General features: G+C 49.3%; 1 protein-coding gene across 1 annotated transcript in view; it reads right to left on the bottom strand.

The window, feature by feature from the left end:
- Positions 1–20,965, bottom strand: part of Sorcs2 (sortilin related VPS10 domain containing receptor 2) — a 224,583-nt gene extending 203,618 nt beyond the window's left edge. The window contains exons 1-2 of the mRNA XM_028758294.1: positions 20,912–20,965; positions 19,662–19,729 (exon numbers count right to left, since the gene is read on the bottom strand). Of these exons, the coding sequence (XP_028614127.1) occupies positions 19,662–19,729; positions 20,912–20,965 (122 nt within the window). The remainder of the gene's footprint in view (positions 1–19,661; positions 19,730–20,911) is intronic.
- Between the last annotated feature and the right edge of the window lie 6,809 nt (positions 20,966–27,774).

Below are 27,774 nucleotides of genomic sequence, written 5' to 3'. Positions count from 1 at the left end.
GGTTTGGGGTTAAGGGTTTGGCACCTGGGCCATTTGCTAAGAACAGCCTTCAAAATGGTAAGTAACTAGCAAATATGGACCTGATGGAGCTAGGTTCCCATGCTACAACCCAAGAGTGATGTCCTTGTGAGAACACTGAACAACTGTGGACCCCTTCAGTGTCCCCCAGTGGAGCTGATACCTCAGCCTGCACCTTTGAGCGCTTCACATGCCTCTGTGCTGAAGGCTCTGCAGAGCCATCTAACAGCCTTTCTTTTTCTTTGCAAATAAATTACACAAACTCTAGGCACTTCTGGAAAATAGAAAGCCATCCACAAGGTAGCCCCTTCCAGAACTGGTGCCCACAAGAGACCAGGGAAGACCCCACTGCTGTCCCCTTCATCCACTGCCTGTTTCACTTCCTTTTCCCCAACGGCACTATTCATATTTTCCTGCCAGGAAGTGGCATCTACACACTTTGAAGAAGACATAGAGGCCCAAGGAGGGTAAATTGAAGGTTACCCTCAGGGAAGCTTTTTGTGCTGGAAGGTCTCTTCCAGATCTGGGTGGGTGGGCATCCTGGAAAGCAAGGCCCCAGAGTCATTGCAGGCCTTAATCTATCTGTTCACCTGCTTCCAGTGCTAGCCAGCTCCCAGATTCCTGAGTCTGTACCCTGAGTGTGGGAGAAACCGAAAGAAGTAGTTTTCTATACACTCAGCACTGAATAGCAGCTAAACACCACAGTATAGGGGGCAGGTGGGCAATGAGACCGTCTGTCCTATCTGGAAACCACAGCACAGACCACTCCTCCTGTGTCCCAGGAGAAGGACTCCTCTGCCCCTCCAGAGTACTGGACCCATGATTTGAGGGTTTTAGTTTCCTATCTATAACTGAAAAAAGTAGGAGCAAGTGGACGCATGTGTTCTAATATCCCTAAAATCCCCCAAGTGTGGGCAGTGTAAAACTTGGTTCTCTCCTGTCCACAACCCAGCCCAAGAAAGATGTCCTTATGAGGACACTGGGCCATGCTGATTCTTCCAATGTCACCAATGGAGCTAGAACCTCTGGCTGCACCTATGAGAGCTTTGTGTGCCTCTATGCTGAAGGCTCTGTAAAGCCAGTCTAAAGTCTTCTGCTGGCCAGAGCAAACATGCCTATAGGTTGGACTGGGCCCCTCCTCTAGCTGTGAAAGAAGGAGCACAGCCTGGGTATCTCAACACCCAGGTGCAGCTGGAAAACCTTGCTATTGTCTATGAGCTCTCCACTGAACAGGGAGGGACTAGACATGACTAAGCTTCTGACCTGAGAGGGTGACACATGACTTAAGCTATTTACTTAGGAAAGCAGAAATAGTTTCGGGAGACAAGGGAAAGTCACACCACTTCCAAACCAGTTTCTCGGGGTGACAATCCCTAGGCCACAAAAGAGAGGCCCAAGAAGAACAGAAAGAGAAAGTGACCTTTCTGTAAGCAGAATTCTTTGGCACCTGGATCCAGTGATCCCATCTCAAGAGAGAAGTGACTTGGGATACTGTCCAAAACTGCCCAGGCTAATCCCCTGGGATTCTGGAAGCTGCTATCATTTTACAGTGATCTAGGGTCAGGGGTTTGAGGGACACAACAAATCTGAATACCTGCTGGCTGCTAAGTTTGCCAAATGTAATGCTGGCATCTGAAGGGATGAAGCAAGTCCAGGGAGGGTCCATGCAGCTCTGGAATCGAGAAGCCACACCTGAACCAGAACATCTAGGTTCCCTAGTTCCCCTAGTTGGGCCATGGGTGTCAACCCAGGACAGCAACCATGCCAGATTTCCAGAAGCTTCTACAGAGACTTCATGGCCTTGATTCCCTAAAACCCAGATTACAGCTCATATCAGAGGGGTGACCCTCCATGGGTAACTGGGGCACATCTACAGTGGCAGTATGGTAGGAGGGCTTATAGGATCTTGAAAGAAGACCACCTCTCCTGGTGCCTGCATATGATACATCAATGTCCCGGGTCCTGCTGACTTCTGTTGAGACTCTTTTAGGGCAAGCCAGGCTAGTACAGGGCTTCTGTGTGACAGCTACAGGTACTCATGCTGAGGGTTGTGTCCCAGCACAGTTATTCCTGTCAGCGGGAGTGGTGTAATCACCACAGTTGGAGACTTTAAGGAAGACACCAGATCTTTCCTCATGGCCCCTTCCTCCCTCAGCACAGAGGACTGTATACACCCAGGTTCCATAGCTCTGAGATCAGGATAAGCCTCCAGGAAGGGCAGGCAAAGATATGAAGTCAACAGTGGTCGAGGATGTCTGGGGACAGTGGGTTCCCAGGCCCAGATGAGTGAGGCGGAGCACTTCCCCATAAGCCTTCCTGCCCAGAGACACCACACTTGTTGGGGCTTTCTGCAAAGTGTAGGGAACGAGAGACTCAAAACTAGCAGAACATTCCAGAACCAGGTACCCAGAAACAGCAGTTGCCATTTCCCAGCCCAGCACCTCAGGGTCTATCACCACTCACACATGGCTGAGGAAGATAAAAGGGTTAGGGAGGGTGGCAAGCCAGGAGACCAAAGCTCTGGGGAAAGCTCAAATTTTCCATTTGCTCTGTCGGGTCAGCCATGTCCTCATTGGCCACTGCCCACAGACCCAGAAGTTCCTATGAATTTTCAGGACTCCAGAGCTCTAAACTGCAGGGAGCCAGTGTGCTCACACATGGAGAGAGGATAAAGGCAATGCCTCTAACCCATTCGGTATCTGGGAACATGCCTTGTCAGCTTGAAGCTGGCTGTGGTAGGAGAATTCAGTGTTGACACTGGCCAATGCTACACACCGCAGGTGGAAGGTGTCCTACTTTTCTAGGCCTACTGGCTGTCACACACTCAGAAGCACCTCACTGTTCCCAAGGTCCTGAGACACGAGGAACCACAGAAAGCACCACACCCTGAGGAAGCCATGGGACGCCCAGGCTTCCTGAAAGTTGTCCTAAGCCAGGTGTGGAGCAAGCATGAAGGCTGGGCCATCTGAACAGAACAGACCAGGTTAGCATCTCAGGTTGAAGATGAAGGAAGAACCCCATTGATCAGCTCTCCATCAGCGGAAGTGGGGGGAAGGGGCTGGGAAAGACTAGGACTATCCCACAGGCTCTACTGGACCAGCAGTTCTCAAAGCACAGTGGGTGGGGATGGGGGCGATGGGAACTGGAGGTAGGGAAATGGGGGGTACAGGACTGTCACTGAGAAGGCTGCTGTTCACTCAAGCATGCTACTAAACATGCAAGGCAGATGAGACACATGCAAGGAAATGATGCCAACAATGACATCTGAAAGGAAAATGACATTAATATAACGCCAAAATAATATGAAAATCTTAAGGATTGTATGTAATCCCAGGAGACTGTGAGAAACTCAGTGGAGAGAAAACAACAGGGCGAGAGCACCTCAGGAGAGAGATGCTCCAGGCGGGGCCTTCAGGCAGCTCTGGGGAGGCCATTCTGCTGGAAGCTGACGTGTTAGACAGGTTAGAGGGCTCCGGACAGAGCTGAGCTGGGGCACTGATGAGGAGTGGAGGGGGAAGGGAGGTGGGTTGGCTAGAGCAAGAGAGGATCTGGCTTTGGATGGTGGGCCAGGGGCAGGAGGTTGAGGGTCCTGGTGGGTATGTCCAAGTGTCATGTGGACCTCTGAGTGTGACAGAAGCCAGGGGTCAGTTCCAAGCTGGGCAGAAGGAAGGGTTCTCCTGTTCTTTGGAAGTTGGGCTTAGGGACAAGGTGGGAGTATAGGGACTTCATCATGATTAGGACAGGTGTATGTGTGGGGGGGCTAGTTTTGGTGGCTGGACAGGCTGAGATATAGGAGAGGCAGGAGTCTGAGCACACCACAGAGGAAATGTGACCCAGTCCCAGCTGTGACATGTGGGCCTCTGCAGAGAAGCAGCTGTTGCCCCAGTGCAGGTGGGAATTCTGAGTAAAATGGACAAACTTCCATGGGGCCCACAGCCAGCCCACAGGGCACCGTGCTTTGCATGTGGGTGAACACAGGGGCACCAGACTTGATTTCCTTCTCCAGCTCTGTGCTGACCTCAGAGCCACAGCATGTGTGCAAATGTTAGTCCATATAGTCTAGCTGGGTTCCCATGTCCTTCCCCTACAGGGAATCATTGTGGGACCCATGGCTGACAAAGGCACAGAGATAGGGCTACCAGACTAAGGCAGGATTCCCTACTTCACCACAAGTGCTTCTCTTTACAGCCCAGCAAGGCACATGGGAAGGGAAAGGTTTGGGCCACTAGGTCTTCCTAAGTGTATGAAGGCTCTCTGGGTATAGGAAACACTACGATTCCTCCAGTTTAGAGGAGACAGAGGAGAGGAAGGACAGAAGATAGCAGTTGTCCCCACAGAAGTGATGGGAACACGGTAACAAGAAATGGTGGTAGAGGTTCTGAATCCCTTGGGGCCCAAGATGTGGCTCAGTCTCCACGTGTTGGGCCTGTCACTTTGGAGGTACATGCCACCATACAGAAGGATCCACAAGAACTGGAAACCTGGTCCCTCTGCACCATCACTGTAAGGAACAGGAGTTTCTCAGAGAATGATAAGGAATGGTGTCAGAAGCATTGAAGCCAGGCACTGACCTATCCATTCTACACCCATCAATTGGACCCCCCAAACCAAGGCCATACAGCCTTCCTCATTCCAGGGCTCAGAGACAACTAACAGTTTTCCTAAGGCCACACAGCTTATAAGAAGTAGGGTAAGGATTTGAACTCAAATCTTCACTCTGAAAGCCTGGGCTCTGACTGCCCAGAAGAGATGGAGAAGCCATGGATGGACTCCCTGAAACGTGTTTGATAAACTGGGCAGGTGGTTTGGGGTTAGACTGCTTCCTCTGATCTCACAAGCCTACTGCTTTCCACAGGCTCTAGTCAGCAGTACTGATGGGGACCCAAGTAGAATTTTAAATCAAACACAGCATGGGTGAGAAAGGCTCTGAGCAGTAGAGCCTGCCTGTGTAAGAGAGAACCAGGCACTGGGCCAGAGAAGACTCCTACACAGAGAGAAACAAAGCCAAACAGAAGTGATGGCGGCCATCTGCTGGTGAAACATTTCAAAGTGCAGGTAGCCCCCTGCTCTCCTCGGGATGGTGGGTGCAGAGGCAGCAGGTGGCTGAGTGCCAAGCCTGTGGACTACTTAAGCTTCATGTGGCATCACACATACCACACAGGCCTGGCAGGTGGCGAGTTCTCAATTCCGACACACTCCCCGGGGCGCACTGCTGTGAGCTTAGCTGGTGAGCAGGTTCTAAGCTACAAGGCAATAGCTTGGCAGAGGTAGGAAAGGGTGTGGGGACGGGTGTACACAGGACCAGAGCCATCTTCTAAGGTCATGCTTGAGTTCCTGCCTCCCATGTCCTATGACACCTGCCTCTGGCTGGATAAGGGAGAACTTCTCAAATTTCTCCAGGTCCTCCAATGCCCATTGATCTTCATCAACAAGACCTGAGCCTGGGGCCCTTTGTCTAAGTTGGTCCTGGGTAATGAGGTCTGTGCTTAGCCAGGCCTTGTGCATCAGAGGTCATGGGACCCTGTTGTGAGGGGGACTGTTGCTGTGATCATGTGCTGATGAGAATGAGGAAGACATTTCCCAGTGTTCTATCAGTCCATGGAACAGCCAACTTCACAAATGGGTCTGCTGAATGTAATCTGCACAGTGCCACTATGGCCAGGTTGTCATGGCAAGTCCATCCCCAGGTGCACAGTGCAATATCTTTCAGATCTTCCCTTGCACTGGAGTACACACGTGAACCAGGCTGGGGTAAGAAGCAGGACCTCCCATGAGCTGTCCTGCCTGTATTCTGACCTCCTCTGACTGAGGCAAGTACTAACTGGATACCCAGACCTAGTCAGGGGTAGGGAGTATGTAGAGCAACAATAAGGAATGAACCTAGGTCCTTGTTATGTTTAAAGGAAAGCTGTCAGAGGATGGTGGCTGGTAACTCCCCTGGATGTCTTTACATGCATAAGCCTCTGTGTACCTGGGAATGGACTTGCAGTGATAACCTGGCCATAGCAGCACTGTGTACATTACTGGAAGAAATGGCTTCAGTTAGTTCATTCCTGGTGCTAAATTCATTTGCAATGGTTCTCTATCTGTATGCAAACCCTTGCTTTGAACCCAGGCTTTGCTTCTGTGTGTGTTGCTTTACCTATGAAACACATGGAAGTGATGCTGTGCAAGTTCTGAGCCTGCATGCTTCCATCTTACTGATTCCTGTTCTGGGGCTGTGTATGAGCCCAGGCTGGCATGATGGAGGATAAGGGTCACCTCTCTCATGCCATACAGCAGCAAGTTCAGAGCTGAAAGCAGCAGGCACAAGCAAGAGCCAAGGTGCGATGGCTAACATCCATTTTCACCTCAACAGGACCTAGAATCACCACGAGACACAACTGCATGTATATTTATGAGGTAATTTTAAGAAAGATTTAACTAAAAGGGAAGACCCATCTTGACCATGAGTAGGTGACACCATTCTATGGACTGAAGCATGAGACAGAGAAAAAAGGAGAGAGTGAGCTGAGCTCCAGCATCCCCCACTCTCCCTCTCTCCCTCCCTCCCTCTCTCCCTTTCTCCCTTTCTCCCTCTCTTCCTCTCTCCCTTGCTCCCTCTCTCCCTCGCTCCCTCTCTCACTCTCTTCATTTCTCCCTCTTTCTCTCCCTCTTTCTCTCCCTTCCTCCCTCCCTCCATCTCTCCCTCCCTCCCTCCCTCTCTCTGCTTTCTGACTATGGATACAATGTGACTATCTGCCTCACGCAGCTGCTATGGCTTTTCCACCATGAGAGACTATGCAGCTTCAAACTATGAGCCAACATCAGACCCTTCCTTTGGCTGCTTTGTCACCCCATTGAGAAGAGTCATAGTGAAGGTGTTCGGGGTCAGAGGCCACTGTCCACCAGCTGGGGTTACAGAACCATGAATATGACTGATTTCACCCTGCCGAGCAAGCCTTCCCTCAGCCAGGTAACAGCTGCTCTAGGAAGAGTTGTCTTCTTATCTAAATGGCCCTTCAGTTCCTCAGTTCCCCAGTAGCATCAACAACAGTCTCAACAAACCTGTCACATGCTCAGACACATCAGAAACCCAGCACCCTAAACCCCAACACACAGGAGAGAACATCCATGCACAGGCATGTATCCTAAACAGACTCCAAGATGCAGGGTGGCGTACGCACAGGGGCAGTGCTGCAGCACATTTCACATCTCCTTCACCTTAGTGATAACTGAAAGTGACTCAGACGTCTAAAACCAAGCAAGACCTTGGTTAAACAAATGATACTTCCTTTAGATCAAGGTATATTATACAGTCATTAAAAATAGCGGCTGCAAAAACACGCCGGAGCATAAGAAAATGTTTAATACATAATTCCTTTGGGATTCAACATTTATAAAACATGTATACATTTGCATCTTAAAAAGTCTGGAGAGAATATTCATCTTGGATATTAATAGTTTTAATCTCGTGGGGTGGGACTAAAACAAGGATTGCTTCTATGCCTCATCTATTTTATAGTTTTTAAAAGTTCTATGGTGATCATGAGTTATATTTAGCAGGGATTTTTTTGGTGGAGAATTTTCTAGAGGGAAATCTGTCAACACCTATCCCAAAGTCCTCCTAAATGATCATAGCCTTCCCCAGTGTCCTGTGTTAAGGAGCAGAGAGGCCTGAGTGCTGAAAGCCAGGGTGACACCTTGTGGGTGTTATTCAGTTCAGCAAGACCCCAGACTCACTTCTGGTCTGAGACTCTGCTGGAGTGGAAGACACGGGAAGACCAGATCCTGGGAAGCAGAGGACAATGACACAGGGAACATGTGGTTGGCTGTCACCCCAGTCCTGGGAGATCTAGGGGAGGCACCTGACCACCCAGAGTAGGGTGTGGGACTGGGAAAGACTTCTGGGGAAGAAACAGAGGCTGCAGGGAGGCCCCAGCCCAGGGGTAGGTGATAACAGTGATAAGCAACTCCAGAAGGGAGGTCTCGATGTCCAAGGAGGGTTTGGGCTCAGCACAGGCTCAGACCATCAGGACCCTCTCCACCAGTACTGCCTTCTATTCTCAAAAGAGCATCTAAGACGGTCATTGTATGTGGACCTAGAAGATGGGACTCATCTACCTAGGCCAATTGCCATCATAGTAAGAGAGAAGCCATGGCCCCTACAAACAGCCAGCAAGGCCACTCCAGACAAACACTACTAATAGCATGCTTTTGACCTGTAGGCCAGCTTTCTCCTGGGAGCTCTTTCGTATACAGAATGATCACATCACAATGTGATTATCACTGTAGGGTGCCATCCTAGCTCACCAGTCCTGAGTGAAATACTGGGCTTCTGTAGGTTGAGGAGGGATGCATGAAAGAAGGCAGCCCCAAGGTCAGGGTGAAGCCTGTGAGAATGAGTGTCAGGTAAAGTCCAATATCTTAGTACAATACAGACCTGGCCAGAATAGGACAACACAATGCTGCCATTACCCTCAAGAGCCACTGCTGCCCTCAGTATTTCTCTGTGATATAGGTTAGGATAACTGAAGAATTGGTGACTACATAAACTTGGCAGAGGTTTGCAAGAGGGTCATCAGTGGGGATGAAGAGGACCTGGGCTGGGCACTGCACAGGCACAACCATCCTGGAAGAGAAAACAATCTTCTTCCAGGATGTCCTTCTTGATGGCCACCCTCTCTAGTAAAGTGACATGTTAGAGCTTTCCTGTTTTTCCAAGTCTCATGTCAGTGAGAATGATACCACACTGTGATGGGTCATTTCCTCACCTGTATCCCTCTACACTTAGAGTCTTGGGTACCACTTACAGTCTATTCTAATTGTAAGTCTAAATAAATGGACGACAGATGGTAGATGAATAGATGAATAATGAATGCACAGGTGAGTGGCTGGATGGATGGGGGATGGATTCCTGGATAGTTTTAGGTAAGTATATATGATGAATGAAAAATTATGAATAGATTAATGATGGGATGGGTGGATGGATGATGGAGGATGAAGGATGAACAAATGTGAATGGAATGGAGGATGAGTGGACGGATGGTGGATGGATTGGTAGATACAAGATGATGAATGGATAAGTGGGTAGATGGATAAGTGGAGCCAGCTTCTATAGGTAGATGGATGGTTGAATGGATGATGGATGGATAATGATAGGTTAATGATGGGTGGGTGGGTGGAGAATTCATGAATGAAGGATGAATGGATAATGGAATAGGTGAATGATGATGCAGGAAGAGATGGATATTTGATGATAATGGATGGATGAATGGATAAGTAAATAGATTGATGATGAATGAATGAATGAATGAATGAATGGATACTTGAGTTGATAGAGGGTGAATGATGAATTAATATTGTCTTAGTTACTTCCCTGTTGCTGTAATAAAAGCAGCTTAAGGCAGGATGGGCTTATTTTGGCTCACAGTCCATAACGGTGGAGATGACATTGCAACAGGCAAGGAAGGAATGGTGGAAGTGGCAGAGGCTGCCTGGTCACACTGAATTCACACACAAGAAGCAGAGAATTCACAGGAAGTAGGGACAAATGCTCAGACAGGTCAGCTAATGGGGGACATTTCACATTCAAACCGCATAGATGGATGGCTGAGTGAGTGGATGGTTAGAGGGACGAATGGAGAATAATGGGTAAACCCATAGTTTGGTAGATGGATACATAAATGATGGACAGCTAAACAAGCAGATGGTGGATGGAGAGCTGTATGGAAGGGTGGGTGAGGAAACAGATGGTGAATGGATCAATAGGAAAAGAGATGATAGAGCAGAGATAAATGGAAAGGTAAGAGGGACAGAGAACCAAAGGAAGAGGAAGGGGGAGGCATGGAGGAAAGATGGATGGATGGATGGATGGATGGATGGATGGATGGATGGATGGATGGATGGATGGATTGTTGGATGGATGGATGGAGGGATGGATGGATGGATTGTTGGATAGATGGATGGATGGATGGATGGATGGATGGATGGATGGGTGGATGGATAGATAAGGGGCTACAGGGGGCTGGGGACACAGAAGGATGTCTTTGAGTTTTTACAAATCTCATCCCTGGTTGCTCTGTCCCTCACAGTACAACCCAGTCTAGACTCCATCTCGGCCTCCAAATATTAGGGTTACAGGTGTGTACCAGGCCCACAAACTGCTGCTTCATATCAAATAATTATTTATTGACTAGACTCAAAAGCTTCCAAGTCAGGGACTCTCTTGGATCACTACCTGCCTTGAGGCTTGTTTGAGTTTAACTCAGCTCTCTGTAGGGAGAGGCCTGATGAGAAGCCATGTGCTAAAGCCATGGGGGAGACAGACTGGATCTCTGACCCCTAAACAATTCACAAACATTACAGATACCATCTTTGTGGCAAATGACATCTCTGGGATAAAAATTATCTTTGTAATAGCTGTGGGAAATGGGTCTGGGTCAAATCATTGGGATCCTTGGACAGGAAGTCCCTGAGATGGCCAGAAAGGACAGGCAAAGATCAAAATCAACTTTTTGTGCATACACACAGGCCATGCAAAAGCCTGGAACACAAGGTGCTGAAACACTTAACACCAGACCAACATTGCAAGGCTGGTGCCCTCCAGGTGCCACCAGGGCACAGCACACTACCCATCAGTGTGCCTCTCTGGGAGCTGTGGCTGCACTTACCCAGCTTTCCCTGCTGTCAAGGAACCATCAGCATCCCATGCCAGTCCTGGCATCCAGGCCACTGACAAACACACTGTATCCCCTGGGAGCAACAGCTGCCTCACAGGCAGGCCAAACACCCTGCCTTTAGCTCTTTCCACTGCTCCTTTGGGAAAAGCAAGATGGAATACGCACAGCATGGCTACTGCCTCCACAGAGGACACACTCTTCTTAATAGTGAGAAGTGTCGGGAACAGTTGACCCAGCTGTTGAGTTTCAGAGTTTCAATCCCTCCCATTTGGCATTCACAGACCATCTTGGCACAGTCTATGAAAATATACATCGGGTGCCATTTGGGGGCAGAGCGTGTGCTGTGTGTGTCAGGCCTGGGTTCTGACTGTGAAAACGAGGTGTGAGGAAGAGATTATGGAGAGATGGAATCAAATCTGATTTTAAGCACAGTGCCACGCCAATGCAATGATGTCACAGGGAAATAGACATGATCTGAAAATCTCAAACCCCAGCTCTCTGGGAACATGAAAGCAAACGACAAAACAGATTTCCAATGTGTGCCCCGTGGAACACCATCCCAAGAATTAATCAACAGAACAAAAGGCCCAATAAAACAAAACGTGAATATTTGCATTTAGATGTAAAACAAGAAATAGAAAAGAAAATTAAACAAATTAATGACAACAAAAAATTTTAAATGAAATGAATTAAAATGAAAGATTATGAAATGAAGGAAGATGGAAAGTTGCCTGAGACCTTTGCATGGGGAAGCAGGCTGTTTTGAAAGATACTGAACAGTCCCCTCAGACTCCACCCTTCCTTCCTGCTGAGTGTGCGTGCTAGTGTGCACAGCAGGGTCTTCCAGAACTGTGCCTGTCACCGGCGATACTTGATCCTATGCCATTCTCTCACTGCTACAGTTGACCCTGTGACCTGCTCTGGCCCAGGAAATTTCAGCAGGTGCCACTGAGCAAAACACGAGAACATGTTCCAGTGGCTGCCTTGCCTCTGGAGCTTCAGTGTCACGCATGTGGCAAATGTGTCATGGGGTCTCTGTCCTGTCTCTGTCATTGTAATATGTACCTGGAAAAGGCCCAAGCCAGCAGCTTGAAGCAGGGTTTCCAGCCTCAAGTGGACCTTCCACCATGCCCTGCCTGAAACAAGCAACCAACAGCCAGCCCAGGGCTTGAGATGTCTAAGTTAGGCACAGGCAGTCCTGAGACACACCACCCACAGCATTACTCTGAGAACACTGGTGCTTTAAGACTTAACTATGGTGCAATAAAACATGCTTAGAAGAGAATGTCTTTATGGGTATTGAAGAGAGCAGAAGACCCCAGGCTAGAGATGAGGGGACATTTAGAGGAGACGCTTCTTGATGTTTGGGGTCCTGGAGACGGCTTGGTCCTCTTTCAAGGAGAGAAAAGGATTGCAAAAGACTTAAGCAACTTGACAGAAGCAGGGTGATACAGCAGTGTCTATGTAAGGAAGTCATACAGAGGAGACCTGTGACCATGAGAAGGTACATACCATCTCAGGAAGGCACCAAGTAACAGTTCTATAGCCTCTGAATACAAGCAGTCAAAGTCTGACGACGTCAAAGATATGCAGGGGTGAGCCACCCCACTGACAAGCTGGCAAGATAAAGAGAGGAGACACCAGGCAGCCCTGCCCCTGCCCTATATCTGCCTAGAGAGACAGCCCTGGAGTTCACTATGGCTCCCAAGCTCACTGATACCCTGACTGGAATACCGAACTCCCTAGGCATTAAAATCACCACACCATGATGGAGAATGCACACAGCCGAGAGGATCTACGTGCAACCTGAGGAAATTACAAGAACAAAGTTGAGCGCATAAATCAAATGCCCAGAGCAGAATGATGGTATTCATATCAATTTTTAAAACAAGCTCAATGTTTGGTTGTCTGATTACAGAGAGTCACGCATTGTCCTGAACCAATATAAATTGTGATTTAGATGTTGTAGTATGTGTTCAAATTTCTGCTTTATAGGTAAGCTATAAAGCATACTGGAATGGCCCACCCTAAGCTTAAGATGGAGATTACTTCCAGGTAGACACTGGGGAGAGGGGAAGAGCAGAAGGGCAAAGGGTGGGTTTTATCTGAATCTATTGCTGTATTTAAGAAACTGTGAGCTCTCCTGCAGAGAGGGAAACATTTAACATCTAGGAGCTGAGCTGGATGAGGCATGATGAATAACAACATCCTGAATTCCACTGCTTACCTGAGGTATATCTGCTCCCTGTCCACTGACCCCAGGAACCACAGGATATCAAACCAAGTACATCAGAGGCCAATTGGGAGGAACTGATAGAGCATTTAATGTGCACTAGCCCGCCTCTGCCACCAGTCCCCAGGCTGGTGTTTTATGGCATTCTGCACTTTTCTCTATATGTCAAAGATTCCATAATTAAAGAGAAGGCAGAGAAAGGGATGCTCTCCACCCCCGACAAAGAGGACAGGTTCCAACCAAACCATTCTGAGGGGAAACCTGGATCATCCCATTCCAGTGCCACTGAGGCTGTTCCTGGCTGTCTGTGTGGCAGGCACCAAGGTCTGGGAGAGTCCTCAGGGTCACGGAAGTGTACCCCTAATTTAAACACACCTTCTTCAATAGCTACCCTCAGTGTGTACATCCCAGAGGCTGTAACCCAGGAAGGAGGGTAGGAGTAAGAAGGTAGGCCATGGCCAGCTTTCTCCCAGCTCAGAATATGCCCTGCTTCCTTATCTGCTTGACAGCATCAGAACCAGGTGTGTTCTCAGGCTTCTCCTATAAAGGTGTCATAAACATAAAGAATCTTCAAGGTCCCAGGAGTGTTTCCCTAAAACTACACTATCCCTATGACTCATCCATGCATCCATCCATCTGTCTGTCCATCTACCTATCCACTCATCAACAACCTATCTACCGAGCTATTGTTCCATCCAGCTAGCCACATACAGACACACATGCGTGCACACACGCGCACGCACGCGCGCACACACACACAAATCTACATACCATCTGTCCATCACCCCCATTCATTAGTTCACCCATCTGTCCACTGACCCGTGCATTCAAGGCCAACACGAATCCCTAGCAACAGTCAGTGCTTGGTATTGGGATCCTGTGATCAACCATATAGCCTTGACAGGTCTCCGTGCTCATGACTTGTGTTCTAGCAATGGCAGAAGTAATATAAGCAAGGACACAGAAACTTCAATGAGAGAGGTGACAAAGAACCTTGTCAGGGATAGGGGGAGGGCTCTATACACTGAGTGGCAGGGCAGCTACTTAGGGGAAACTGCTGAACTGAATGAAGATAGAGTCCAAACTGAGAGACAATGCTAAGTACATGCCAGAGAGGAGACAGCACACACACAGATACCTATAGACATCCAGACTGGTAAAGTACAGCTTGATCAGATACTACCAGTGGGCTGCTTAGCATTGTGGAGACTTCCAGGTTGTGTGGAACCAGCAGGCACATTGTCCTATGGACAAGGTGGCATCAGTATTTCCTAGTGCTTGTTTAGAATGTAGCCTAAGGTCCCACCTCAGAGCCTGGCATCGTGATCTGCATTTCATCTAGATTCTGAGTCCTGGTCGGAGAAGCAAGGCTAAGCTAGTTTCTCTACACCAGGCACATTCACTGGGGTAAAACGGCGCCCCCAGGTGGCCAACACTGGTTCTTGAAGGGCCTGAAAGATGTGAATACCACATATAAAAAAAAATACAGGGCACGTCAGTGAAATCCCAGTTATGTGGGAGGCCATTAGGAAAGCAAGCTTTTAAAGGCTGGGAACAATAGTGGGGACAAAAGGCTGAGAGCATAAGCCCCCAGGCACAGAGTACTGTGCAGAGTCTCCTGAGAGGCTGAGCTTCAGTGTCTCTGTAGGGCTGGCCCAGTTTTACCACTCTGAACCCAGAGTCCTGGGACCCAGTCTGATCCAACAGTCGCTCACTACCCCGACTGCCTCTGTGTCTTGCCTGGGGGTGGGGAGTGGTGGTCTCCAGAAGCATGGATGGGCCTGGGAATACTCTCCCAGAGAGATGAGTGGGTGGAAGACATGGCACTATGCTGTGAATGTCTCTTTATCTCACGTTACAGCTCTATTACAGAGTAGATGCAAATATCACACAACCCCGCCCCCCCAGACCAGGAGCACCCGCATCCTCACGTCCCTGTGGTGGCTCCAGCTCTGCTTGCCAGCCTCCACATCTGGGCCATCAGGGGTTTTGGTAGAGGGTTTGGATGGCAGGTGTGAGCCATGGGGGGACTGAGTCCATTTCTAGCACCAGACTGTGTGTTTTTCAAGTCCCTTGGCCTTCCTGGGAAAGGGTGGGTGGAGATACAGTAGCCAGCTGATGACGGCAGCTGGGGTCTGGCTGTGGATGAAATGGGACAGAAAGTGTCTGGGGAACAGAGGAAGGACAAGAGCCAGTGGCCATTTAGGAAACCCAACACCAATGGCATCCCCAGAGCTTATATGATGGAGCACACCACAGGCTGAGTGGTAGCTCCCTCCAAGAGGTGTTCATGTTCTGAACCCCATGAATTACTAGGGGTCTTTACAGAGGTGGCTTAGTTAAAATTCTCGAGATGAGATGTCCTAAATCATCTGGCGAGGCCCTAAATCCAGCAGCCATTGTCTTTAGAAGGAACACACAGCAAGACAGTCATGCGGAGGCAGGGGGCTGACTCAATAACTCAGCTGGTAAAATGCGCACTGTGCAAATGGAAGAACCTGAGTTCATTGCCTGGAACCCACGAACAAATGCAGACATTGGGGTACACACTTGTAATTCTAGAGCTGGGGAGCTGGAGATAGGAGGATGCTGGGGCTGGCTGATCCATCAGCTTAGGCCACTGGGCCAGCTCCAGGCCAGGGAGAGATTCTGCCTTAAAAACAAGACGGCAGCAAAAGTGAATGTCTCCAAAGGCACAGCATCGAGAACTGACCTCTGACTTCCACAGGCATGTGTGCACAGGTACACATGCTGCTGCACAGTGTGTCCACATGCACATGCCCCTGTGCAGTGCAGCCACATACTTATGTACCTGCACACATGTGCACCCACATACATATCAACACACAGCGGCAAGGACTCAGCCGCTGACTCAGCCACCAGGGGTTACCAGGGACATGATGGCCTCCCTTCCCAGTCTTCAGGTGAAACACTACCCTGTAACAACAAGGTTTGAACTTTTGACCTCCAGGACTATGAGAGTCCCTGGCTGTGGTTTTAAGTTCCCCAGCTGTGGTCATTTGTTCCAGTAGCACGGTAGCCACTGTCCCCAGAGTTTTAAGGATGGGCAGAGTCTCCCGGCTCTGACTAGAATGAGGAAGCTTTGGCTAGGCCCTGTGAGCCCAGGGAAAAGGGAGACAGGAGACTTCAATTCCCTGGTGTCAGCCTAAGGTGGGGATGTCTCTCCCAACCTATCATACTGTTCACAGATCCAAGTCTGGCAGAGGATGCAGAGAGAAGGTGCTGGCGATGGGTCAAGGAAGCCGTGAGGGAGAGGCTGCTGACGTGAGGCCCATTAAACACAGAACAATTAAAAATGCATTCAGCTTCGATTTCCCAGAGCCATTTCCAGAATGTAAATACCAGACCTGTCATTAAAAATGTATTTATTGTGATTACACAGGAGAATTCTTGGGAGGATCAGTATGCATTCAATAAGTGTGTATTTAATAACCCCGCTTAACATGTGTTCCCCAGACATTGGCACCAGAACCATACATTCCATGGGCCTCAAATACAGACAGCAGGTAGGCAGCACCAGGAAAGAACAGACAGCATGCTCTCAGCCTCACGGTGAGACCCCTTACCCTGTCCCAGTGTGGGAAGCAAGACAAGAGCAGATAACACTCCAGAGAGAAAATATGACCAGAAGAGCATGGAAACTGTTCCTCACCAGGAATCGAAAGGATGCCAGAATACTGACAAATTGGTAAAGCTTAGATAAAATGTCATACTAGTTCTGTGATCACTGGACCTTCCCTGGATGGGAGCTGGGAGCACTAGACCCTCCCCAGGTGGGAGCTGGGAGCACTGGACCCTCCCTGTACAGGAGCTCCATCAGCTCTTATGTCACTCCATTTAAGGCCACCACAGTCATCCCAAGGAAAGAGTGAGAACGGGAAGGACAGGCCCTGCTTTTTTACAGCACCATTACATGGGCATGGCCAAGGCCTGGAAAAATCAGCTCAAAGACCCATAAGCAGCCAGGAAAGTAATGGCTGTGCAGGCCTCAGAACAGTGTGCAGAGTGGAAGCCTGGTTTATGAGCAAAAGAGAAAGGAATGCAAAACTTCAGCTCAAGTCTTCTCAGCCTGTTAAGTCTGCAAGCACATCAGTACAGAAAAAGCATAATAGAAACCCAGAAAGTCACTGCACCAGCGGAGGAGATGGGGGAAGTTTCTGGAAATGACTAATGCTTCTGAATGCATTTTTAATCGAGCCGGGGAAACGTCTGGGTGGAGAGACAGTGACGAGATGAGAAAAATTAAGATCTGTTGCTTTGCTTTGGGGGAAATCCAAATTTAGACATACCATGCTTGGGGTGTTTTGTGAGCCGCCTGAGGAAACTGAGGCTGTGTGAAGAAAGTCTGCCTGGCCAAGGGCTCTAACAGGGTGGTTTGACCTCTGGAGCTCCCTATCTGCTTCTGAAGAATTCAGAGCCTGTGTCACTCAGGAGGCATGATCCCAGGTAGCCTTCTATGTCCTCCATACCCCATGAGGTCCCAGTTAGGTCTCAAACCCAGGGCCACTGGCTGTGGTGCCTATTTAACACACCAAAGTAGATGCTGGCCTCCAGGTTCTTCCCACAATCCCTCAGCCCCTTTGTACCTTTGGGCCTCCTGGCTGCTATACCTAGTTCCCCTTTCTTGCCTCTCCCTTCCCTTCCCCCTCTTCCCACGTGGTACAGCTCAGTCTGGTCATGCCCACCCTGGACTCACTCAGCTGTCCCCCTGCCTCTAACTCTACTTTTTATCTGCAATAAACTTGCTCCTCTACAATCTCTTGGAGAACTTATGTTTCCTTTTCATTTCTTTTTTATTCATTTCTTTTTTTTCATTTAGTCTCAAAGTAAGCAGCACCTAGGAAACACCTTGCAAAAGCCTGACTACCTCAGGGAAGCAGCTCGCTACCCAAACACCAGACACCATTCCAGATAGTCCCACCTCCTGCTCTGTTAGCCAGGCTGAGAAGCCACTGTGAGTGGAGGAAGCTAGAATTCTAGAAATTTCTAGGGAAGGTATCTGAGGGGGTGGGTAACAGAGAGGCCCAATTGCTGTCTGAAGTCTTGGGTAGCTGAGGATGCTTATTGTACAAGAAGAATGACGGCTAACTCCGTCCATGTGGCAGCACACGGAGACCGTCAACATAGCAGGAAGGTGAATGTGTCTCTATGTACCTGCTGTCCCCGGGTGACGCTCCTAAGCCAAACTTCTAGTGAAGCTAAGAGCTGCTAGGATTTTATGTTTTATTCATCTGTGCATTTTATATGTGTGTACATGTGGATCGGTGTTCTGTGGTGCATGCATGGAGGTCAGAGAACTTGCAGGAGTCAGTTCTCTCCTTCTACTATGTAGGATCCAGGGATTGAACTTGGGTTGTCAGACTTGCTGGCAAATGCCTTTACCCACTGAGCTACCTCACTGGCCCACCACTGGAATTTAATGCCTGCCTTCATTCTTCAGTCGTGTTCCCCACTCCTCAAGGGCTTCAAGTGCCTCAGGGTAGCAAGATACAAGAGAACCTCAGAGTCACAGCAGGAGAACTGGTCCTCTACACAGGAGGACTTCCTGTTTCTGACTACTTTTCTCAGTATTGTCAGGAGATGTGTTCCTGGCTGAGGAAGCTAGCACAAAAGGTTAGGGAAGCAATAACAAAAACCCAAGAGATTTAAGTACCATAGTGACCTGGGCAGATGGCCCCAAGGAATACTGTCATCACGAAAAATCCAACTCTGGGTACCATCTGAACACTTTCCTAACATGCTACAGAAATGAGAAAGTCAGGATGTCAAATCCCACTGATAGAAGCAAAGCCAAAACTAAAGAGAATCCCCACAACATGGGGGTGAAGTGGCTCATCCTGCAAGTCATTCTGATGAGCCAGGCACAGGGATGCAGGCCTGGTCCAGCACTCTGGAGACAGAGGCAGGAAATTGCATGATAAGTTTCCAGGCTAGCCTGGGATACAGAATGAGACCCTATCTCAAACAAACAAATGGTCCCAACTGGCAGGTATTTTTCAAACCCAAATTGAAATAAATTAATCACTACTGGAAAAACACACAGGGCAGACAAAATGATCCCACACCAAGAACGAGTGGAGGGGTGAAATTCCCGTGGGAGGAACAATACCCTCCCCCCCAGAGCCAGACAGGCCCTCATGCTCTGAGCAGAATGGAGGATGATAATGGCCAAAATGGGCTCTGCAGAATCCTCCTCCTCCCTCCTCTCAGACATCAAAGACGGTCTGATGTCCTTGGGTCCAATTCATGTTTCACATATAAAGAGATATCCTGCCTGGGTGGGTTATTTATTTACAGTTCTTTGGCTAAGCCGGAAAGAAAGCAAAATACCCCAACAATAAGGCCAGCCTGAGCTTTGGGGGGCTTGGGAGCTGCCTATAGAGCCCAGAGCAGAGCCAGGGATATTGTGCAGTGACCTGGATTCACGCTGCCAGCCTCCTCCTCCGGGGAGGAGGCAGAAAGAGCCAGGAGAAAACAACGGGCAGAAAAGAAGCAGGAGGAGAGAAACTTTCCAAACAGTTGTCCATCTGCCAGCACCCTTTGTCCCCAAGATGAGACTCCTAATCCGCTCTCAACATCTCCATTATGCCTTTCTAGTCACTGAGAATTGGTGGGCCCCACTAGCGGGCAGGAGCCGCTGTGCTGGGTAGGACTGCAGCCTCAGTCAGGAAGCTGGGAGATGATGAAACACAGGTATAGGAAGAGAAAAGCCCAGCAGGCTGACTTACCTCCACAGAGAACTTTCCAGAACCTTCCCCATGTCTGCATGGTAGTACTTTGTCAGGATCAAGATGACCTGTGTTGTCAAAAGAAAGGAAAACATAGACATCAGCTGGTTTCAAGGTTCTGAGAGAGGAAGACATTAATACTTTCCCAGGGCTTGGGGTCTCTCAAACCCCACTGCCTGATATCTCAGTATCATAACATTGAGATGTGGGCCTTGCCTCTTCTTCGAAAACTTCCTTCTTCTCTTTAGAATGACTCTAGAGATATCAAAACCCATGAGAGCCACCAAGTAACTACCATTCTGTGGGAATCACTAAATCCAGCCTCAGACAATCCCAAACTATGGCCAAATATTCAGCAAGGCTCTGATCCCAGAATGCACACCTTGATTGTCAACACTGATAACTGTACAGCGTCTACAGTTGCCTAGGAGATAAGCCTCTGGAAGTGTCTATGGGAGCTTGTCTAGACGGGGCTAACTGAAGTGGGAAGATCTTGACGTCAATGGTACCACGCCATGGGCTGGGCCCTGGGCTCAATACAAAAAAGAAAGTGACATCAGCACCACCACCAGGCTGCCTATGCTCCTGCCGTCATGCCTTCCCCACTGAGATGGACTCTACTCTCAAATGGTGAGCTAAAACAAACCCTTCATCTGGTGTGTTTCTTCTGCCAGGTTATTTTGCCATTGCAATGGAGAAAGTAAACAAAGCAAGCAGCAAGTGTATTTGGCAAGCTTCTGAGGACAGGGCTGTACATCAGTCCTCTGCAATGGAAGTTGCTCCTGAGGCTGTGCTGTCATTCCTTGTCCTGGACTCCAGAGTGATGACAGGGGTTGGGAGGTGAGGGTGACAGCCAGAGGGGTCTATAAATCACCAGCTGACACTTTTATTTGTTAAACTACTTAAGACAGGTGGGGAGGCATGACAAAGTAGCAGGAAAGAAAATACAACTGCTCAGAAAATGGAAATTAATGTGTTTCAAAGCACTCAAATGTTCTTTAAAATCCATGCCTAGGAAAGAGAGAGAGAGAGAGAGAGAGAGGGAGAGAGAGAGAGAGAGAGAGAGAGAGAGAGAGAGAGAGAGAGATGGTTAGGCAGCCCGGGGGGAGACAGAGATTGATCAGCAATTACTCTGCTAGCGGCTGGATTCTCATGTACATCAAATTCCATTTCATTCACTGCCAGTCCATATTACCAACACCTAACAAGCCCGTTGTCATGGGAACCCTGGGAGGCGAACCTGGCCACACTTGGTTCTGGTAGAAGCCCTTAGCCCCCTTAATTCGGGTTACCACACTGACCATGTTCACCACTCTGCTCCTCCCTCATCAAGAGCAGAACTTTCCAGGCACCAGGTCCCAAGAGGCTGACTGATCAAGAATCTGGTTTTTTCCCTGATGATTAGAGTGGGGAGATAGGAGGAGAGGGTGTTGGTGAGCTGGGACAGCACGTAGCCGAGAGGCAGGGATGATTAAAGAGAAAAGCGAAGCCTTGTCAACGGAGGCAAGATTGGCTCTACCTCTCTCTGAACAAAGCCATTTTCTCCCGTCAGCCCACGGTCTGCCCAAGTCAGAGATGATCCTCCAAACACAGAGGAGGCAGGCAGAGTGACAGGGACGCACTAGACAGGAGACAAGTGTGGTCTTAACCTATTGATTTATATTTCATATAGTCTGCTATCCCGGGGGCTTTCCAAGGAACTGGAGTGTGACAGCTGGAAGGACCTCAAAGTCAGTTTTACCTACTTGTTCAGAATGAAACCATCACCCTGTCCTGGTCCATGTCTCAGGCCACCAGGTGGGGCTCACCCTCCAACCTGGGATCAAGTCCCTTGAGGCTCAGAAGCTGAAAGGTGGACAGTCTTCTGGAGCTCCAGCCTGCATACTTAGATTCTACTGCTGTTTATGGTCCCTCCTCTCCCTCCTGAGGACTGTAGCCACTCTGGACTGTGCCTCTTGCCATACTCAGGCCAACCAGACCTTTGGAAAGGTTGTGCCCTGCCTGGCACCCTCTGCCCTTACATTACCTGTGGTGGTTTGAATGAGAATGGCTCCCATAGGTTCATAGTTTTGAATGTTTGGTTCCCAGTTGGTAGACTATTTAGGAAAAAGGATTAGGAGGTGTGGCCTTGTTGGAGGAGGTGTGTCACTGGGGTTGGGCTTTGAGAGTCCAAAAGCCCATGCCAGCCCTAGACTTGTGCTTGTACACTGTCTGTTTCTGCATCTGGTCTGCAGATCAGAATACAAACAAGCTCTCAGCTATTGCTCCAGAACCATGCATGCCTGACAGCTTGTTATCCTTGCTATGATGATCATGGACTCACCCTCTGAAACTGTAAGCAACCCCTCCCCAATTAAATGCTTCCTTCTATAAGTTGCCTTTGTTATGGGGGTCTCTCCTAGCAATAGAACCGTATTTAATATACTACCCCATTTCTTGGCTATTCCGTTAGTCTTCAGACCTCTGTCTACACCATACTGCCTCCAAGAAGGTTTCCAGACCCCTGCATTTGGTTCTGTTCCTCATGTTTCCCCAATACTACAAAGCTCATAGCTCTGTCCTTGTCTGTATAAGTGTGAGAACTGGACAGTCCTGGGCATAGTGCATACCATATACCAAACATGCTGCTAGAGCCTAAGTAATAAACACATCAATACAATGGTGCCAGACAGGGGTCTTCTGACTACATGATCATAAGTCATCCCTACTTTCACGAAGAGGACACACCACCCAGTCCTTGTTTAGGGGCACAGAGTTCCTGTGACACCATCCACTTAACTCTCAGTGGAACTTTGGACTTCCAAGTCAAAGGCCTGGGATTATCGTGCTATGACTGCAACAAGGAGAACACTGAGACGATGTGGGGTTTGGGAAGCCAGACAGCAAGAAAGTCACCACCTAAGATCCCATCTGTCTTAGTTAGGGTTTTACTGCTGTGAACCATGACCAAGGCAACTCTTATAAGGACAACATTTAATTGGGGCTGGCTTACAGGTTTAGAGGTTCTGTCCATTATCATCAAGGTAGGAGCATGGCAGCATCCAGGCAGGCATGGTGGAAGAGAAGCTGTGAGTTCTATATCTTCATCTGAAGGCTGCTAGCAGAATGCTGTCTTCCAGGCAGCTAGGGTGGGGGTCTTAAAGCCCATACCCACAGTGACACACCTAATCCAACAGGGCCTTCTAATAGTGACACTCCCTTGGCCAAGCATATACAAACCATCCCATCCCATGTCCTCAGTCTCCTGATCTGTGGTAACAAAGGACTGGAAAGGACCCAAGAGCCATAGTCACGGGCATGGCTACACCCTGACAGGAGTGAACCATGTCACAGGGCCCTTTACATGCAGAGATCCCAAGATGGTCTAAATGGTATCTGTCTCCCACAAGTGGAGAAGCCAAAACACAGAAAGCCCAAATGTTTTGCCAAACCATACATGCTATGGGCCAAATCAGGTCTCAGTTCTGGGTTTCCTCAAGCTAGCAGGTTCCTTCTGGTCATGCCAAAAGCAGTTTCCCTAGCTTTTTATCAGGTTTCGAGGAGCTTAGCACTGCATTTCGGAGTCCTGATTGCAACTGAAACCTCCTGGGAGCCGTCCACAGCATGGGCAGGGTCCCCACAGCGTTGAACACTATGATCTGGCAGGAAGAAGATAGGAATAAGAGGCTTTCTTGCTTGAGGCTGCTCACACCCCTGGCCCACAGGAGCCCTGCCCAGAGGGCAGGAACCACCAAGCAGGAAATAGAAACTCCCTGAGGCAGCAGCAGTGGTCACTAGTCACTCTTTCCTGTCACCCTGTATCTTGTCTCACTTCTAGTCTTCTTGGTCTTAAGGACTGGTCCCCATTTTGTGATTATCTCAAGGGTGCTGCTGACTGCATGCCATGAAAAGTCCATCTGACCTTCACTGACACATCACAGGAAGAGACGGTTCCAACTGTTCCCCCGTAATGCTGAGCAGACTGAGGTATGGATCTAAGAGGCCCACCTGGCATCATAGACAGCAAGCACAGATCTCATGACCAAACCCAGGGCTTTCCTGGGTCTCCTGCTCATTGCTATCCCCAACCCTAGTGACCACTTTCCCAACATAGGAAATAAAGATTCTGGTGGTCCTCTGAGGCACTGTCACCCTGAAAGTCAACCATGACATCCAGTTATGGAAGCTCTGAGGTCTGGACTGGATTGTAAGCCCCATAAAGAACAGGGCCTGGCTAACATGACTGTGGAGGGGATAAACCCAAGCTAGCAATATAAGCTCTTTGAGCCTGTCTCTTCACCTTCTGTGGAGCTCATTCATGAATAATCTGACACCAGGGCTCTGGGGTTTGCCAAACGTGACTGTCATGGATCAGTAAGTGCACAGAGACCTTCCTCACACTCCACCAGGCCAGCTGTTCTCAGGATGCTGTTGGAGGGCACACCAGACCATCACTGCTTAGAGGAGGGTCTTAGTGTCTTGTGACACTGAGCCTGTCCTTGCTCTACCTCAAGGTTTTATTTCAACACGGTGTGAATCAAGAAACCAGAACTTTGCAGAGCAGCCCTGAGACCTTAAAAACAGCTCTAAGTCTGATCTCCACCCATCTGCTCATCAAAGCGTATGCCGCCTCCTCAGTGACATTGGGTCTAGAAACCAGGAAAACCCTTGCCTCCCACCAAGGTCCATGCTTTCAAAACAGCCAGCAGAGAGAGGTTCAGAAACAGTTTGCCTTCCTGGGGCCAGGAATAATCAGAAAGAAAATCAAAACCCAATAAACTCTCAGGCCCAGTTCACTGTCAATCAACAGAGACCATGCAGCAGCAGGAGGGCATGGGGGAGGTGATTCCCCACAGGAAGGGAGATGGAAGAGGAAGGAAAAGGGCCTCAGGACTCCAGCAGCCAAAATCACCCAAGGAAAGTAAGAGGCCAGAGTCAATGGCCCATTTTCCACGGAGGCCCCTGCATTATCAAACCTTCCTACCCAAGCAGGACATCCCACCCTTGATGTGGCTGATTCTGGGGTCTCATTCGCCCTAGTCTGACACCTGTCACCAGGCTTTCCAGATCTAATTGTCTGTGCAAGTGAAGGCCACACCTCTGACACTCATGTTCAGAAGCTGGCCTGGTACTCATGCTTCATTCATCCACACTAGAATCAGAGATTCTGTCTCCTTGGAGGCCTGGTCCTCCCCATCCTCCTCAACACTGCTTGGTCCCTGGTGGGCTAGCCTCTGATAGGCAGTCCCTCTCCCAAGATCTCATTAGCATGGCTGTCACTTGGGCCTTTGTGCATGTGATTCACATGCCTGTGTCTTAGTTATGGTTTTACTGCTGTGAAGAGATACCTATGGTGTCTTAGCAATGAGCAGGAGACCAAGGCAAGTCTTAATAAAGGACAACATTTAATTGGGGCTGGCTTACAGATTCAGTCCATTATCATCAAGGTGGGAGCATAGCAGCACCTAGGCAGGCGTGGTGCATGAGGAGCTGAGAGTTCTACATCTTCATCTGAAGGCTGCTAGCAGAATGCTGGCTTCCAGGCAGCTAGGACGAGGGTCTTGAAGCTCACATCTAGTGACACACCTCTCTAGCAAGGCCACACCTACTCCCACAGGGCCATGCTTTCTAATGGTGCCACTGCCTGAGCCGAGCATATATACAAACCATAACAGCCTGGGACACTCCTTCCTACTCTGTGTCACCTTCTCCTCATCTTTATTAAGCTCTCCTCCTTCAGGAAGCCTTCCCATAGTCTGACTGCTCCAGAAGGGAGGACCTATATCTGCCTTTGGCCCCCAGAGCCTAGCCAGGTGCCAGCACATTAGGAACTGCTGAGCAAATTTATCAAATTTATCAGATGAGGCAGACCAGCTTCTGGGGAGGCATTCCCCCAGTACCTTACTTGTAACCTGCCCCAGTGGGAGACGGACTCTAGAATAAGAGAATATCCCGCCACCCCTTCAGAACCCACACGCTTGGGGTCAGAGTCTCAGCCCAAGGTCATGGATGGGTGTGCATTCTCAGCTCCTGTTCTGTGATACACTGACTCTCGTGTAGTCGTCTAGTGTGAGGAGCAAGCCATGGGAAAACCTTTCCATAGCAGCAAGTAAATCCCTGTAGCCTCCATCCCACACTTGACATGCACACCCACACAGCCCCATGTGCAGGTGGGGTAACCACTCTCACTACACAGATAAACAAAGTGGGGAACAGAGGTGAGACCACGCCCCTGAGGTCACACAACAATCACACGGCTGGGATTTGAGTGAGGGGATGGATGCAAAGGGTGCTGATGTTAACAACAAAGCCGGGATACAGCAAAACATCCTGACACACTAGCCACAGGGAACCTGATGGGAAAGGCAGCTGGAGTCCACATCTGTGGTGCCTGCATTCCCAGACCCTAGGAATGACAACTCTGCAGTTGTTTAAAGATTCTAAGCAGGGTGGTGGCCAGAGTATAGCTGGTACAATGTGGGGGGCAGTGGCTACACTCACTTGATGCACAATATTCTGGAGAAGCTGTGGAACCCTCGCCAGAGGGTACTTCCTGAAGCAAGTCACATGCTCCTAGGAAGGCAAGTGCTTCTGTAGGGCAGTTTCCACCCCTTCCATCTGGTTCTAGAAAGGCCTGGCTCTCTTGGCCTTCAGCAGGAGATGTTCCCGGGGTTCCACAAAGCCAACACTTACTTCTGTCCTGTGAACTTGCAGGCTAGACAAGACCTAAACTCAAGTCCCTGAAATTAAACAGGAGTTCCTGCTCCACTGCAACGTCCTCAAAAGGTCGCAGCCCTTCAGAGGGAGGTTATGCAAAGGTGTGACACCCGTGACGTGCTATCCCTGGGGAAAGGGATGGAGATGGGAACACTACAGGAGACTGGAGACCATTCTGATTGCACTAACAAGAAAGAGCATTCGCCCCAAATTCCTAGCAAATCAGAAGCTCTGGGACTACTAGGCTCTCAGGAGGCCTGGCTAGGCCAGAGGGAATTAGACATGGCCTAGTTAAGCTTACAGAGGCCCACAACTATGCTCTGCAGATGCCAGCATGCCTACTGTGCAAATGGCTACAGCCTGCCAGGTAGGAAGTCACATCTGGGACAGGGAAGCATGAGCTCTAGCCCCAGAATGACACCTTCCCTCCAGCATGAAGCAGGCTAGCCATCACGCTGGAGGCCCCAGGGTTGGAGGCCTTGGTGGAGGGCACATCTGTGAAGCAGCAGTGTCCCACTGACTCAGGTATCTGTGGGGCCATGGGCAGTGCATTGCCCTGAGTTAAGGATGCCCATCTCTGGTGCAGGCCACACACTTAGCCTGCCTGAGCCTCAGTGTCCCCATCCACCCAGGTGGGGCAGGAGTTGGCCAGATCCAAGAGCTCTCACCAGGAATGCTATAGTCAGCCACAGAGCCTATTCTTAGAGCTACCCAATGGGTCGCTCTTGGGAGGCCTCACCTGCCACTCAGATGCAGAAGAAAACCTTGGAAGAGCCACAGGCAGGATGGGTGAGACGGGCCTATTTACCAGTAAGGCTCTTTCAATGATCCTCCTACACTACCAACTGTAGTGGGGACATTAGCAGCCCCACTCTCATGCAGGGAACAATCAGAACAGCCAAAGTGAATCATAACCCCATTTGTCTTCTGACCTGGCAACTCCACAGATGTCCCTCTCCCTGAAACACAGATGTCAGAAGGTCCAGACTGCATGGGGCTCACTCCTTCCAGCCCTGGGCTGGGAGAAAGCATTCTCCGCTAGAAATCTAGGCGATCAGGGAGACTCAGGTTGTATGACGATGGGCAGGGAAGCCCTAGAAAACCATAGCATGCCAGTTCCATATGGGAATGTGGGACAAGGAAAATCCCTGGAAGGGCTGGTGAAGCCCTTCCAAGCAGCTCCTGGGGGCGTGTGTGGATTTCAGTCAGACACTTCCAGTATTCATCTTGTTCTGAACAAGGGTTTCCCCATGTTCCAAAGAAAATTTTTAAATAAAACCACCAAGCTGCCTCTTTTCAAGACTCCCCATTTCTCCATCCTTGAAGCAAGCAAGCCTCAAATACAGAGGTATTCTTTGCCTAGTGGACATTCTCTCTCTCTCTCTCTCTCTCTCTCTCTCTCCCTCTCCCTCCCCCC

This window comes from Grammomys surdaster, unplaced genomic scaffold (genome assembly GCF_004785775.1).
Source record: "Grammomys surdaster isolate TR1022 unplaced genomic scaffold, NIH_TR_1.0 126187, whole genome shotgun sequence".
NCBI lineage: Eukaryota > Metazoa > Chordata > Mammalia > Rodentia > Muridae > Grammomys > Grammomys surdaster.
This window is presented reverse-complemented; position numbering and strand designations above follow the sequence as displayed.